At 33.8% G+C, this 14647-nt stretch overlaps 1 protein-coding gene across 1 annotated transcript in view; it reads left to right on the top strand.

Annotated features, from left to right (window-relative positions):
• The first annotated feature begins 866 nt into the window (after positions 1–866).
• Positions 867–14647, top strand: part of LOC115232506 (RNA polymerase II elongation factor ELL2) — a 74663-nt gene continuing 60882 nt past the window's right edge. The window contains exon 1 of the mRNA XM_029802412.2: positions 867–1023. Coding sequence (XP_029658272.1) covers positions 898–1023 — 126 coding nt within the window. The 5' untranslated portion in view covers positions 867–897. The remainder of the gene's footprint in view (positions 1024–14647) is intronic.

Genomic DNA, 14647 nt, shown 5'->3' with positions numbered 1-14647 from the left:
AAACGAAATACGAAGTCCCTACCAATATATATAAATATATATTGTAAAACAAAAGTAGGTATTGCTGTATAATATGATACATCCCAGTAATATTCCAAATTGATTTAATGGTCTTCAGATAAAATATCCCGCACTAAAATATGATACATTAATTAAACAAAAAGCTGGTCTTATTGTGGAAGTTAGAAATCAACAATTACTTTCTAATACTTAGTAATTGGTCCATCTTAATTTTCAATATATCTTCGATAGGCAACTGAAAGTGAATTTTCGGTTGAAGTTATTTTACTTCCCATGTGTGGTTCTTTAAATTTTCTTGTAATTAAATCAACAATCACATCTCTTCCACCCCATATGTCATATATCCGATGTATTGTAGCTCAAAATTTATCTATAAATATATTTATATATATATATTTCAATAGCATAGAAGTTATTTTTAGTATAAGTAGAAAACTACAAAACTATTTCTTTGTTAATTCTGCTATATTACTGTACTTATTTTATCGACCCCAGATGAATGAAATGCAATCGAACTTAACAGGATATGATCAGGGAAATATCTAAAAATTTTCCAACTTGACTAAACACAACAAAGATTAATTGTTCGTTGCTCTATTGTATTTGACAAATTTAAGCTCCTCGTTCTCAGGCGTATAAAATTAAAATAAGAAAGTATTGAAGCCTAAACAAGACAGATAGGAGATAGAAAGAAGAAAACAATTTAGCAACGACGAATTTTTGTGTAACGAAGTTGTTGATTGGTCAATCAGAATTATTCATCTGCTTTCATCATCAACGAGGTCAACGGTCATCTGATGCTAGCTGATTGGTCGCTTCAAGCGAGCTGCTGCTGCTGCTGTTGCAAAGCGAGGTTAAAGGTAAAACATAGCAAAAATGGCCGCGTTGGAGGAAAGACAACAATATGGATTGTCTTCCCGCAATGAAGGCGACAAAACAATCATTCATTTGAAACTTACTGATTCTGCTTTAAAAACACTTGAGGAGTATGCAAGAAATAAGGTAAGAAGAAGGGTCTTGACTCTGTTATATCCCATATTTTATTCCGTTACATACATTTTAGTATCAAACTAGGTAGATGATGAAGTAACGGTGGTGGTAGGGGTATAACACTCCATCACATTTCATTGAATTGACAGATTCTTGGTTCGAATTCATGGAATGTTTTTTTGTTTCCCCCTTTTTTTTAACAAAAAAAAAGAAACTATCTTAGTCTGTAGGTTTTTGAAAACATTAGTGAGTGAGGTTACTTGCTTTAACTTTTTTTCCTTTTCTTTAAGTTTTTTTTTGACGCAGCGCTATAAAATGAACTAAATAACGAAAATATTCTCTTACTAGTTTCACGAAAAGTTCGAACATTTTCTTTTATAAATTACAAGTGGTATTGTACAAAGAAAGTTTTACTAATTTAAGTTTGAATATAAGTTGAGCGATATATATATATATATATACCATATAGTACCATATATATACATGTACAATATAGTACCATATATATATATATATATATATATGTTATTTCTAATATCAGATACTGTTTCTAGGAAGTTCAATATAATCTTATTAACAGTATTAATAACTGATATATTGAACACAGTTTTGTTTTCTCGATTCTTCGAGACTCGTAAGAAAACAGCTGGTTAGTAGACGACGACTTTAAAAGTTTTATCCATTAGTTAGTTATCACTGATTGAATATATAAAACTTGTAATTTATTTTTGCTGTACACTTCCATGTATTTGAGTTTTTATATATTTATTTATTTTATTTAATGGATATTACACCATCATCGATCGAGGACTTCGATGGATAGATTATACATCACAGACGTTATGCAGTAAAGCTTACGAGTCTCACACACTGTTGATTTAAATGTATCAATCCTCTTAAATAATTCACTAATCTTTTTAAAAAGTGGCTATATTAAATAAAGCTGGTGGGGAAAAAAAAGAACTATGTGCGTAATCATTTAATTGTAACTGCTGATGATAAAAAACTTGAGGGAAATTCACTGTAAATACTGAGTTGGAACGAGGTTGTATGTAGACTTCTAGCTATTTGGTATCTAAATAAGGTTATCTTGTATTTCGAACTGCGGTAAATTGTAAATCGTCAGTGAATGAAATATTCTTATTAATTGAACGAGCAAGTTAAAACCTTCATCTACAATCTGATCATTTCTTACGAACGACTGAACATATTTTGGGAGCAATTTTTCTTCTCTTTATTTTATCAGTTAATCAATGGGAGTCTTAAAAAAATGTGATCGAGTTACTTGTCCATTATTACTGTTTATGCTTATGGTTCGCTCAATTCTCACTGAAGAGTTTGAAGTACAATGAAAAAAAGCAAAAAAAAAAAAAAAAAAAAGCCAGCTAGTGTGTTCGTGTCAGCTTCTTGTCTTGCCTGCCCTGTTACCTTGTAAATTTTCTAGGACTACTAGTAATTTCCCTTTCAAGATAACACTCATGAAAAGCCAGTGGTACACTGTGGGTAGCCATATTTAAGACTACCCAAGATGCTCTTTTGTTCTCTCACTGTCTCTTACTCTGTCTTTCTTTCGCTACTATTTGTCATCAGATGGTGTTGCTCGCTTCTTGCTGAGCTACCCCCAATGGTTGTTTGTTATATTAGTATCCTGTGTAATGTGTCCCGCAGTCTTCCTTCCATATCCTTTTTATTCTTCTTGGAGGGCATTTTGACAAATCTTTGTCAAAGTTGGCCAGATTTTCTTCATGGCAGTGGATATTAAAACCACACAGCTGCTTGTTTTATTAAAAAAAAAAAGACTACTCAGAAGTTAAAATTCGTAAAACCTAACCGTAAATTTACATTATTTAGTAAAACTAATTGAGAGGGCACGGATTTGGAGTTGGTATTCTGTAGTGCTTCGTCAACAATAGCTGTAGGCCATGTTAACTTTCTCAAACATATGGAGTGATTGTGTTGGAGACCTAAGTGTCGTGTAAGCCGGCAATTCTCTCTAACATTTTTACCGTTATGTAGCTATAGGTAATCTGGACGTGTATGTATATATACATGTGTCCTCTGACCACGATAATTACAGCCTTTATATATATATATATATATATATATATATATATATATATATATATATATATATATATATATATATATATATGTGTGTGTAAAAAGTTTTTTTTCTTCTTGATATCCGATGTGGTGGGTGGTTGTGAGGAATGACAGATCTTAACGCTTTATCAGTTGACACGATTTAGGAGTTTAGCCACTCTAAAGGAACATCGGAGAAAAAAATTTACAGAATGTATAAAGGACATTGTTATTCGGCTATATATATAAATATATATATATATGGTGATTTTTTTTTGTTTTGTTTCGTCTTTTTCTCAATTCGACTACAGTGCAATGTTTTTTTGCCTGTTGGTATCGTATGAAAGTTGGCAGGAAGGAATGTGTTCAAATTAGGAGTTGTCTGCGTGCCACACTGCTGGTAGTTGTCTGTAATGTTGTAATAGCAGTAGTAGTAAGTACTTCGTTCCAGCAAGTCAGCTACTAAACACTAACAAAATAACTATATTTAGTGCCCCCCCCCCCACTTTTCCCAATCAAGGCCAGGTTTTTACCATTTTCATAGAACGAACAGATATTATTATTTGTGTGGTTGTTTTCTGTTCAATTTATATTTCAACTAAGTTTTTCATTAGCTGTTAATTGATGATGATAATCACAATAATAATAATAATAAAATTCTTCCACCGTCCTTATGGTTCTTTACCTGTCACATTTCCCTTTCGTTTTGTGTGTGTGGATTGTTTGACTGAAAGCAAAAGTGGAAGAAGGATCGGCTATTAGGATTCTTAGTTCTCCACCCCCCTCCTTGGTTTCAGTTGCTTTCTAAAATGTCTCTAGGTTGCTCTTGGTTGGTTCTCTCCTGCTTCTCCTGGTGGCGGCTATCCGGCTATCACTGTCTTGGGTATTTCCATCCCAGTCATTTCCTATAACATCTGGTTAGGTTTTTTGTCTATCCGACATTACTGACATATAACCTGTTCTCGATGCTTCCTTAGCCTTAAAAATTTTTTTTGGTTTTATTCCAAACCTGCTGATTCGCTTGTTTAATCTTTTTCTCTATTTCTTGAAGTTTTTCTCGGACATATACGAGGAGTCTTCATTGGTTTTTATTTTTTTTCGTCATAGAGCTTTTATCCTCGATTGTGAATCAGTGTACACTCAGAGAAACTGCGACTATGCCTATGTTTAGGAACAATTATCATACGCAGATGTTTTGGTAGATTTAAAACATGTTTCAATAAATGTCGTACCCAGTTTGTCTAAAAACCAGATACGGGAAATTCTTTTTCGAGAAGCGGTCCTCGTGAGACATGGCTCATCATCAATCAGGGTGGCCACACTACTAAACAATTTCTAAGTAGTTTTTTCGTTAGGCGTGCCATTTAGCAGATTGCCCACGGCTGGCCTTATACTGTGTGAGCTAATACTATTATTGATGTTTTCTGTTGCTGCTAACGGTCAGTTTGACCGGCCTCTCGAGTATTTATCAGCATTGCAATGTACTTTCCAGCCCGTGATGTCGGTCAGCGACTCCCCTGTTCGATTTCCCTGTTAACTTTTTTTCCCAGGGAAATTCTGAGAGACTTAACTATTTCGGTTAGCACCCTATTCCGCTCAGTTTAGCGAGTCTGTTATGCGTTGTTGGAACAGACGTTTCGACTTGTTGTTAGAAACAACAGTGTAAATTTCGCCCGCAACACACTCCTTCGTAAAAAAGGCCAAAAAGAAAAAAACCCACCCCACTTATTGGAAATTGTAACCTTAGAAAAGTAATAAAAGATACGGGATAGTTTCCTAACTACGGCAAATAACTGATCATATCGCCGCTTGTTCGGAAGCTGATCAGAGGGTAAATAACAACTGTTGTTGGTCATTAAATCTATTCATTCCTCAGTTAAACAGCATGTTAACCTAATGTCACTCGATATATGCGATCAATATTCATAATCTCCTTTTATTGTCTTTTTTTTTCTCTCGAAAAGATAACTGGTTTCAGTTGAAATAAGTTATCTGTATGTAGTGTAATCATGTTTATTAATTGTAGTTCATATAATTATCACTTCAGTCTTTTAATTTTTTTTTTTTGCATTATATGGAAACAAACGTTTCTCTCCTAATTGTTTAGTCTTAATCTAGAAGACATACGTGTGTGTGTATACAGTGTGTACACACATATATATATAGTGTGTGTACATATGTGTATAATGTACATATGTATGTAATATGTGTGAATATATATATATATAGTGTACATATGTATTTAATGTGTATAATGTACATATGTATGTAATGTGTGAATATATATATATATATATATATATATATATAGTGTACATATGTATATAATGTATATGTGTATATATATATATAGTGTGTACATGTGTGTGTGTATATATATAGTGTGTACATGTGTGTGTGTATATATATAGTGTACATATGTATATAATGTATGTGTGTATATATATAGTGTACATATGTATGTATATATATATATATATAGTGTGTACATGTGTGTGTATATATATAGTGTACATGTGTGTGTATATATATAGTGTACATATGTATGTATATATATATATATAGTGTGTATATATAGTGTACACATGTATATAATGTATGTGTATATATAGTGTACACATGTATATAATGTATGTGTATATATAGTGTACATATGTATATAATGTATGTGTGTATATATATATATATATATAGTGTGTACATATGTATATGTATATACTTAACACATTGTATAAGAAACAATGCTGACGAGTTTCTGGCGAAATTAGAATACTGGTTAACATTTACGTTTAAGTTCAAATCCCAGAAGTACTTATGGAGTCAACGGGGTTTTCCTGTACGTGGTAAAAATAGCATCTCCCTCAAATCACACCCTTATCGTCTTAAAAGGAAGGACACATTGGATAATGTAGTAGGTATTCGGTGCATCGTCTTACCACAAAAATACGGTATTGTCTCGTCCCGAAGGTTTTTTTCTAAGTCAGTATCAATGAAGTGCCTTCTTGGGGTCGATTTCACCCCCATCCCTCCTAATATGTGACCTTGTGTCAATGTAAGAAGTTATGTTTATTAATGTAAGGAATTCCAACAATCAATGTATCATATCCTTTCGCAATATGCAGGGTTATCTCCAAATATGGTACTTATATCATCAGTATAACGTGCCAATGACTCTAGGAGTGGTTCTCTTGTTTATATATCTAGAATTTACAGCAGGTTTTACAACAGCTTTTAATTTTATTCTTTAATAATACTGACTTCAATTTTTTTTCATGCAGTTTACTCTTAATTTGCACTTTATATTTTAACAATTGTGATAACGCTGAGGTCTGTTCATTTCTGATCGAGTAGAGACTGTTATTTAGTACTAAATATATTAAGTCTACACTATGTAATACTAGTAGGTCCTTCATTTTTTTTTTTTTTAGGATATGACTTCTATTTCTAGTATATTAAAACGTCCACGTACATGTTTCCCCTCGTCTTTTATGCTGGTTCTTATAGTGAACAGAGAGTTTTGTTTTCCTCGTTTAAAATACCATATTGACACAAACAGCATCAGCTGGATGTTCTTCAATCGTGAATACTCTTTCCAAATTAACTGGGATTTTTTTCTGCCTGAACTTTGTGTTTTTGATGTTTGGAATACACACACATATATAAATAGATATACACAATTTGAAGGACTAAAATTCATGTAAATTGCAATTCTATTATATATATATATATATATATATACACATACACATCTAAGAAGAAAAGGGGGTAAAATAATACATTAAAAAATATGTGGATGTTCGAGGATAATTATAGTTTTATTTCAGCTGTATATTCGATATAGAATTAGTGGGTTTTGGACTTATTTCATTTGAATTTCGTATGAGAATTAAGGGAAAACACATCGACATCGTTGTTTACTGTTTTGTTACTACCCCACTTTTATATAATATTCAACGATTTCCCGCCTTTTTAATCGTTTACCTTTTTTTGTCTGGTAAAAAAGGATTGCTAAGTGATTCTGCCCTTAGGGAGAGGGATCTGAATTTCTTGAGTTTTTTTGCATCATAACTTTTATTAGATATATTGTATTCATTTTGCCAGAAATGTGTATTTTATTCAGTGTTATTTGGCAGTTAACGCAACCCCCATTGTTAGTTGATTGAATAGTGTGACATAAAGATGGCAGGCAGTCTGTGTTTACTGTCATTTGTGAATTGGGTCATCTTTGAAAAAACAAAACAACTAATTACATTTTTGGCACCCCACCGCATACATAACTCCTCTGTCCTCGGCATTAACATTTTTCTGTATATTATATAAAAATTCAGTCTGACATTAGCTGTTGTTCGTCATCATCTTAACGTTTTGAGTTCAAATTCCACCGAGGTCGACATTGGCTTTCAACCTTTCAGGGATCGATGAAATAAGTACCACCAGCTCAGAACTGGTGTCGATGTAATCGTCTTATCCCTTTCCTAAAATTTCGGGCCTTGTGCCTGAATTATTTGCTGTTGGCTTTTAGAGGTAAAGATGGATTAATGCTTCGTTTTTGTTTTCGCTATCAGGCGTTGCGTTCTTTTGTTTTGGATATTATCTTCCTAGTTTCAACCGTTATGAATCAGTTGGCCAAGGCCGTCATCGAAGGAGCTTACATTATAAAGGAAAATACAGAACACTGAGTTTAGCTTTAAGGTCTCAATACAAATGCCTTAAATGTTCGTAAACAGAAATTTCTGGTGTGTGTGTATTTATTTATACACGCATGCATTACAGACCATGAATGAACAAAGCGAGAAACTCGGAGTATCGACTTCGTGAATCGTTAACTTCGAAGATAGGATGAAAGAACTCTATATGTATTGAGTGCTCTTATCTCCGTTTATATATATATATATATATATATATATATATATATATATTATATATATATATATATATTGTATATATATATATATATATATATATATATATATGTGTGTGTGTATAGTTTTATTTAAGGTATAAATATTACTTTATTTGACTATCAGGAACGTCACGAAAACAATCTCCCTTACCGACTCTTATGGAAAATTTTAGGACATTTCTTGTCAATGGTGAGACTATAATTCCAAAAATGATTCTAATTAGTTTGGTCTTGGAATAACCGACCTGTAATTTGAGAGTGTGCTGAATTAAAATTAGTGTTTTGCATTGTTTCTTATATTTACAAGTTTCTCTCCTTGCGTCACACTGAATGAATGACATCGACCTGTCTCTCCCCCCACACCTCCGATTCCGTGTTTGGAATTGTGTTTGCACCCTGATGAAAAATCTTCTGCATTTTGGCAGCAAGGCATTAAAGTCACAAACTTCTTGTTGCTATGTGTCTCTTCTGTCTTGTCTCTCCTCTCTCTCACTTTCTTTGCTTGCTGCTGGCGTTAAATGTAAATGACTTTTAAGTACGAATAACTGTTGTAAACCACCGGATGAATATATTTCCTCCTCTTTGCAACTGTCAGCCATACATATATATACACCACCACGCACACAAGGCTTTGTTTACATGAAGCTGCTGCTAAAAGCTAGAATTCTGTCTTGCAAGCTTAGCCAGCCAGCCAGCCAACCTGCCTGCCTGCCACCTTGTATGTACGTGCGTATGTTTTTGTAGGTATATTTCGGCACAGCCCCAATTTGGTGTGTGTATGCTTTGCATGCATCCTTAGAATCTGTAGGTTGCGGGAGAGATTAGGGTAGCATTGTTCATTCAGTGCCAGGTCGGCGCTTGTTTACTCTATGGTCGAACAGGTTCCAATCGTTACCGTCTTCCCCCCCCCTCTAATTTTCATACTTGTTAGTTGGTGTCTTGGACTAGATTATTTTCATGTATCCTTCCTTTTTCGAAGATGATAGGGATCAGATTTAAAGGGAATTTGCCTGCTACTTCTTATTGGTATGACAAAAACATACATACACGTCCATTCGTTATTGGTTTGTTTTCTGTAGGTGGCCATGACGCTAGAGAAAAGCGTTTTTTTTTCTGTATTATTTTGATAAACGGACGATTTTTTTTTTTATCTATCATTGATTTTGTAACATAGGAGTTATTAAACAAATCTATCAAATCCAACTTTTTCTTGTTGAGCCCTCGCTATCCTTTCTTCTTTTTGCACTTACATTCTCGTATTTTCTATATCTCAATATAAACTTAGTCTAATTAGTTTTCCCTAAAGTCCAAAGCTTTCTTGGGGATTATCTGGAAACGGGTATTTTTTTCAAAATTCTTTTTAGAGACAATTGACAACAATAAATCCACTTAAAATGGAAGGAACTGTGTATGTATATAATTGTTTTTATGTCAGGTTATAATAAAATTAATGTTATGTTAAAATGAAGGATTACTTAGTACTTCTTTTAGAGTACATAAAAATAAAGTTGACGGTAACTTCGGAGTTTCGGCCTGCGTTAGCCCGAGGCCTGTCCGATGAAAGAAGCTAAGCGTGCAGAAACTTCGAAGTCACTATCGATACAATTCTTGTTAAATATTTTTTTTAATCTTTTACTTGTTTTAGTAATTAGACTGTGGCCATGCTGGAAGACCGCCTTGAATTTTTGTCGAACGAATTATAATATGAAGGTGGTGCTCCAGCGTGGCCGCGGTCTAATGACTGACTCTTTTAATCAATCAATTGATTCATTTAGTACTGCGCATAAACGTTTGTTTTTATTCTTCGGTCAGTGAGAGAAGCTCCGCGAGATTTATTTTGACTGGGAAATGGGATGGACTTGCGGAGTGAAGTTGTTCTGCCGTCAGAGTTTATTTGGTAAATTTTTAAACAACAAACAAACTGCCTCTCTTAGATGTTGAGACGGCAGAGATTTCAGCTCTAGTACATTCTTTTGGAACTTTTTAATATTGTTAGTAGTTAACTTCGAAGTTAGTATTAACAAGTTTTTTTTTTTTTTTTTAGAGAATCTAGCTTTTCTTCCAGTTTTCATTGTTTTAAACTGTTTAATGTCGAAGCGTGGAAATTGGAAAGATAAACTGCTACAATATTTATTTTAGTGTTTATTTCTTTATATATATATATATATATATATATATATATATATCTTTTAATGCTTTCACTGAGAAAATTAAATTTCATGGTTATTCCAATAATGATGTTTTATAAAAAAAGTAAATTAGAACTGCTTATTATTTGCAAGTCACGGTGCTTCTATAATCTCGATATATCTCAACAGCAAAGTAGGTTGATATATTACACTACTTTCCACAGTTAAGGTTAATGAAATTTTGTGTAGATATATATCTGCTTTCTGTAGTAAAAGGGTTATATTATTCAAAAAAAAAAAAAATTGTTCCCACCACCACATGATTCAGAGTTAATGCTCATTGTGTGGTACCCCTGAAGCAAATCTCTGCTGTTACCCCGGGCCGATCAAAGCCTTGTGAGTGGATTTGGTAGACGGAAACTGAAAGAAGCCCGTCGTGCCTATGTGTGTGTGTGTGTGTGTGTGTGTATGTGTTCCTTCCTGTCAGCACTCGACAACTAGTATTAGTTTATATTCCCGCAGTTCAGCAAAATGAGTACAACAGAATAAGAACCAAGCTTTTTAAAAAAATAAGTACTGCGGTCTATTCGTTCGACTAAGCCTTCGAGGCAGTACACCCGCAGTCCAATGACTGGAACATGTAAGAGATAGATAAAAAGGTAGAGAGGAAAACAATTTAGTTGTTTAAAGAAATTCTCTCCCCTAGATTTGCTTTGTATTTATATTTCAAACAGAGAACAACATTTCTGACGTTTTGTGGCTGGGTTCATATATGAATGAACGAAGTTGAGGAAAATGACATTTGTGCGTGTCGAGATGAACTTTGAGAAAGACCGAAAGATCTATTGTGCTCATAGATTATTTTCGCAACGAATTGATGTGTTGGGGGTTATCGAAGAACATGGTTGGTTCCTCAGATGTTTTGTGTTAGAAATAAAACTTCTGAAAGTTCTTTTCGTTCTAGGTTTGGATGTAAAAATCCAGCAATTTATTAGGGAAATATACAGTTATATGATGCATGCCTTATTGTGTGTATATGGCGAATGCGTCGAATCCGCATATACTTTACTGTGTTTATAACATATACATACGAATTTTTATCTGTCTTTTTACCTGTTTCAGTCACTGGACTGCGGTTATGCTGGAGCAGTACGTATCAATTATCGCTATGCCAAAAAAGGGCTGCAAAATTACTCTTATTATTAACGGAATACATTATTTCATCACACATAATGTACTCTTCTATACCATTCATTATTTTTTTTACTCATTTACGTGAGTTGATAATGATGATTTCTGGTTTTCGAGACCATGCTTGCTGCACGTTTTATCAACGTTGTTCTATCATCAGTCCTAATTGATTTTATACCACTGCGTGCTTCATGGAGTTGAGGATTTTATGAGAAATTGTTGGCTTGCCAGTAAAATGTATTTAACTAGCAAGTGAGAAAGTCATGTCTGTTACAGAGCCTGTAGTGTTAAATTGAACATTACAACTACACAACCTGACGTACTTGACGTTCTTACGTGAGTGTGCCTGTTGATCTTGCCAGCTTGCTCCCAACTTTTCTCGCCTTTATTGGAGATTTAGTAACACAGTTGTTGTAGTGGTTTTAACCCCAGGCCGGCCCTGATCGAGCAGGCATTCCGTTCGTGACCTTTATTCAGACTTATCTCTCTCTGCTTCCTCCTCTCTTTATATATTCATTTATTTTTTTGTAAGAGGCCTGACTGATATTTCGCTGCTAGATTTTGTATCAGCAGGAGAAAGAAAATTTCTCTTTCAACCCTAATTCGTTTCAACCACCTTTCAAAATGATGATGGCTTGCTGCAGTTTACATAGCTCGAGTAATTTTATTTTACCACAGTTGAATTCTATTAGACTAATTTGAGATACGGCGAATATTATTATTAAACCTGTTTCTTTGCTCTGATAGCTTTGCATTAAAAACGTGTTCATTAAGTCATGCTGACACATATGTCTAGTGTTGATCAAAAGTTGCAAAGTTTACATTTGTTCATTTCACTAGTTTTGCCTGGTACCAGCTTAAAGGTTGGTTCGTTGGTTAATGGTACTGTAAAAATATTAGTGAGGGCAAGTGAAACTTTAAAAAAAAAAAAAAAAATTTTTTTAACCTTTTGTTTCAGTTTCTGTTGCATTTACTTTTGAAATATCTTAATATTTCTGTAGCATAAGCTTTCACCTTTTAAGTATTTGTAGCTCATTGGTGAATATTGATCTCCGCAAGTGAAACTGAAGACTAACTTTCTAAGAAATTGTTCACACACACATTCTGCCTAAATTAATTTGCGTACGTGTGTTACTTCAGAAAAATGCTTATCTAAAATGCTTGTTTTATTAGAATGTCAAATTTATACGAGCAGGATTTTATTATATGTATGGTATTTTATATTGTAGGATTAGGAGTCTCTGCCCATTTATTTAGTAATTCATTTATAAAAATTTTATACGCTGGACTTGTTTTCTCGCACTTGGAAACTTTTTTTCTGTCAGTCTTAAAGCTTATATAGTTACAGCTAGCTCCCTAAACATCGCATTTATAATGGGGGCTGGTGGCAGAATCTCGTTCATGTTGAGGTGATGTGTAAGTAAATATTAATGAGAACTGGTGTAAGTATCCTACGGATGACTTTCTTCGCTTTGTAGACTGGGCTAATGTAACACTAGACCATGAATGCTCTCCCCTCTCTGTCCACCATATGGTGGTGATTCCTTGACAAGTTCACATACTGTTGGGTATATCACGTACTTTCTTGACATCTTTCGCAATAACCCCGATATCATATGAACCAGATATTTTAAATTTCTAGTTGAAAAGCAGCTCTGTAAAGTAAGCATTATCGACGTCACATGTTTAATGTGTGTTAAATGCTTTCTTTGGCTGCAACATTCTGTCCAAGGAAAATTCTTTTAGCGATATAGTGTGTTCAAAGCCAGACGAAATGAATTGCTCTGGAGGTGAACAAGAACGACAAATATCGATATTTCACTGTTATTTCAACTCATCTGAGTCATGTACTCTATTCGCCTCCAAGACGAATTTCGATTGTTAGCCCAAAACAATATTGATGTCAAATATTTAACTCTTTTTGCATTCAGATTACTCTATCAAATGTAATGCTTATTTATTCACATTGTATTGAATCAGTCACACACTATCTCGTGGCTTCAAAATTTTGATGTGATTGTATATTTTTAGAATGACATTGCCGAATAAGTGTGAGAGGCCAGATCTGGCCAGTTTTGACATAAAACAATTTGGAATATTAGGGCCAGGTATGGCTGGTTTAAATGCTGACGGACTAATGTGCGTTATTAACTGCTTTTTGGCTGTAATATTTTCACCCAGGGAAAAACAGTAATCCTTTTAAGCCAGGCAGGCAAAATAGTTGAATAATATCATGTACATAAATAAAAAGGCATTTCTGGCAACGAAGGCAAAATGCAGTAAGGTAGATGCTGTATTGAAATTTTCTATATGTATTTGAACTTCAGAGTACAATTTCGAGCTCACTGGGAAACCAGTCTGCTATATTTACCTTGGAAAATTTGCTGTGAAGAAAGTGGAAAATATCAGGCAGTATTACAAGGTTCACCATATTGGAAATTTTAACAAGGATAGGTAAAGCTTAGTGATTGAAAATTGACTATTTTTTTGAAAACTAACATAAGGGTTTTTTTCTTTTTTTGTTCAAGCAAAGCATTGACATGCAAAAAATATTTTATCATTTATGAATCTCAAAAGATATTTCAGAAATGAAGAAGCATTTCAACAGGTGTAGAGTTTGTCTAAAAATGTTTACTAGTAATGGTGGATTTGTCCTGAAAAGAAATCTTTATTTTGCATCTTATCAGCCTATCTGCAGAAATGACCTGACAAGTTAAAATGTCAGATGTTTTAACTTGTTTGAGTGATGCTTACAACAAATTGCTGTTTTATCTTTAGCTTCTGCTTAATGAGAGCGTAGACTTTAGAGACCTTGCTCAACTTGGTGTTTTGATGTGGGTATTGAATTCCTATCTCGAGTAGTTGATAGAGCATATTTTTGAAGTTTTCTTGAGAATGGAGTTAAATGAAACTGCTGAAGCTAATTGACACTACAGCTGTTGGGCCAGAAAAAAAATCGTTACATTGCTGTAAGGTTAACTGGAAAGCTTCAAAATCACAGAAACTGATTAAAATCCATTGCATTATGTGGCCAAGTGTTACAAATTGGAATATACTATGGGCATTGTGAATCTAGTCCTGTTTCATGAAGTAAGTCATTGTCATTTTCAGCAGTTATTGTTCAATACAGAAGCTGAATGTGGAGATCTGGATTATTTCAGCAATGTAGGCTGGCTTAGCTGAAGGTCAATACTGGATAGAGTATTTGTATTTCATAAGATAGCAATATTCCATCAAAGCAAAAATTTTATCGTGATTCTGATTGGCTTGCAACCTTGGCATTTTTTATGGCATCTTATTTAAATACCTTGATACAAATTGAAGGGTGGGG

The sequence above is a fragment of the Octopus sinensis genome, linkage group LG2, assembly GCF_006345805.1.
Source record: "Octopus sinensis linkage group LG2, ASM634580v1, whole genome shotgun sequence".
Classification (NCBI taxonomy): domain Eukaryota; kingdom Metazoa; phylum Mollusca; class Cephalopoda; order Octopoda; family Octopodidae; genus Octopus; species Octopus sinensis.
This window is presented reverse-complemented; position numbering and strand designations above follow the sequence as displayed.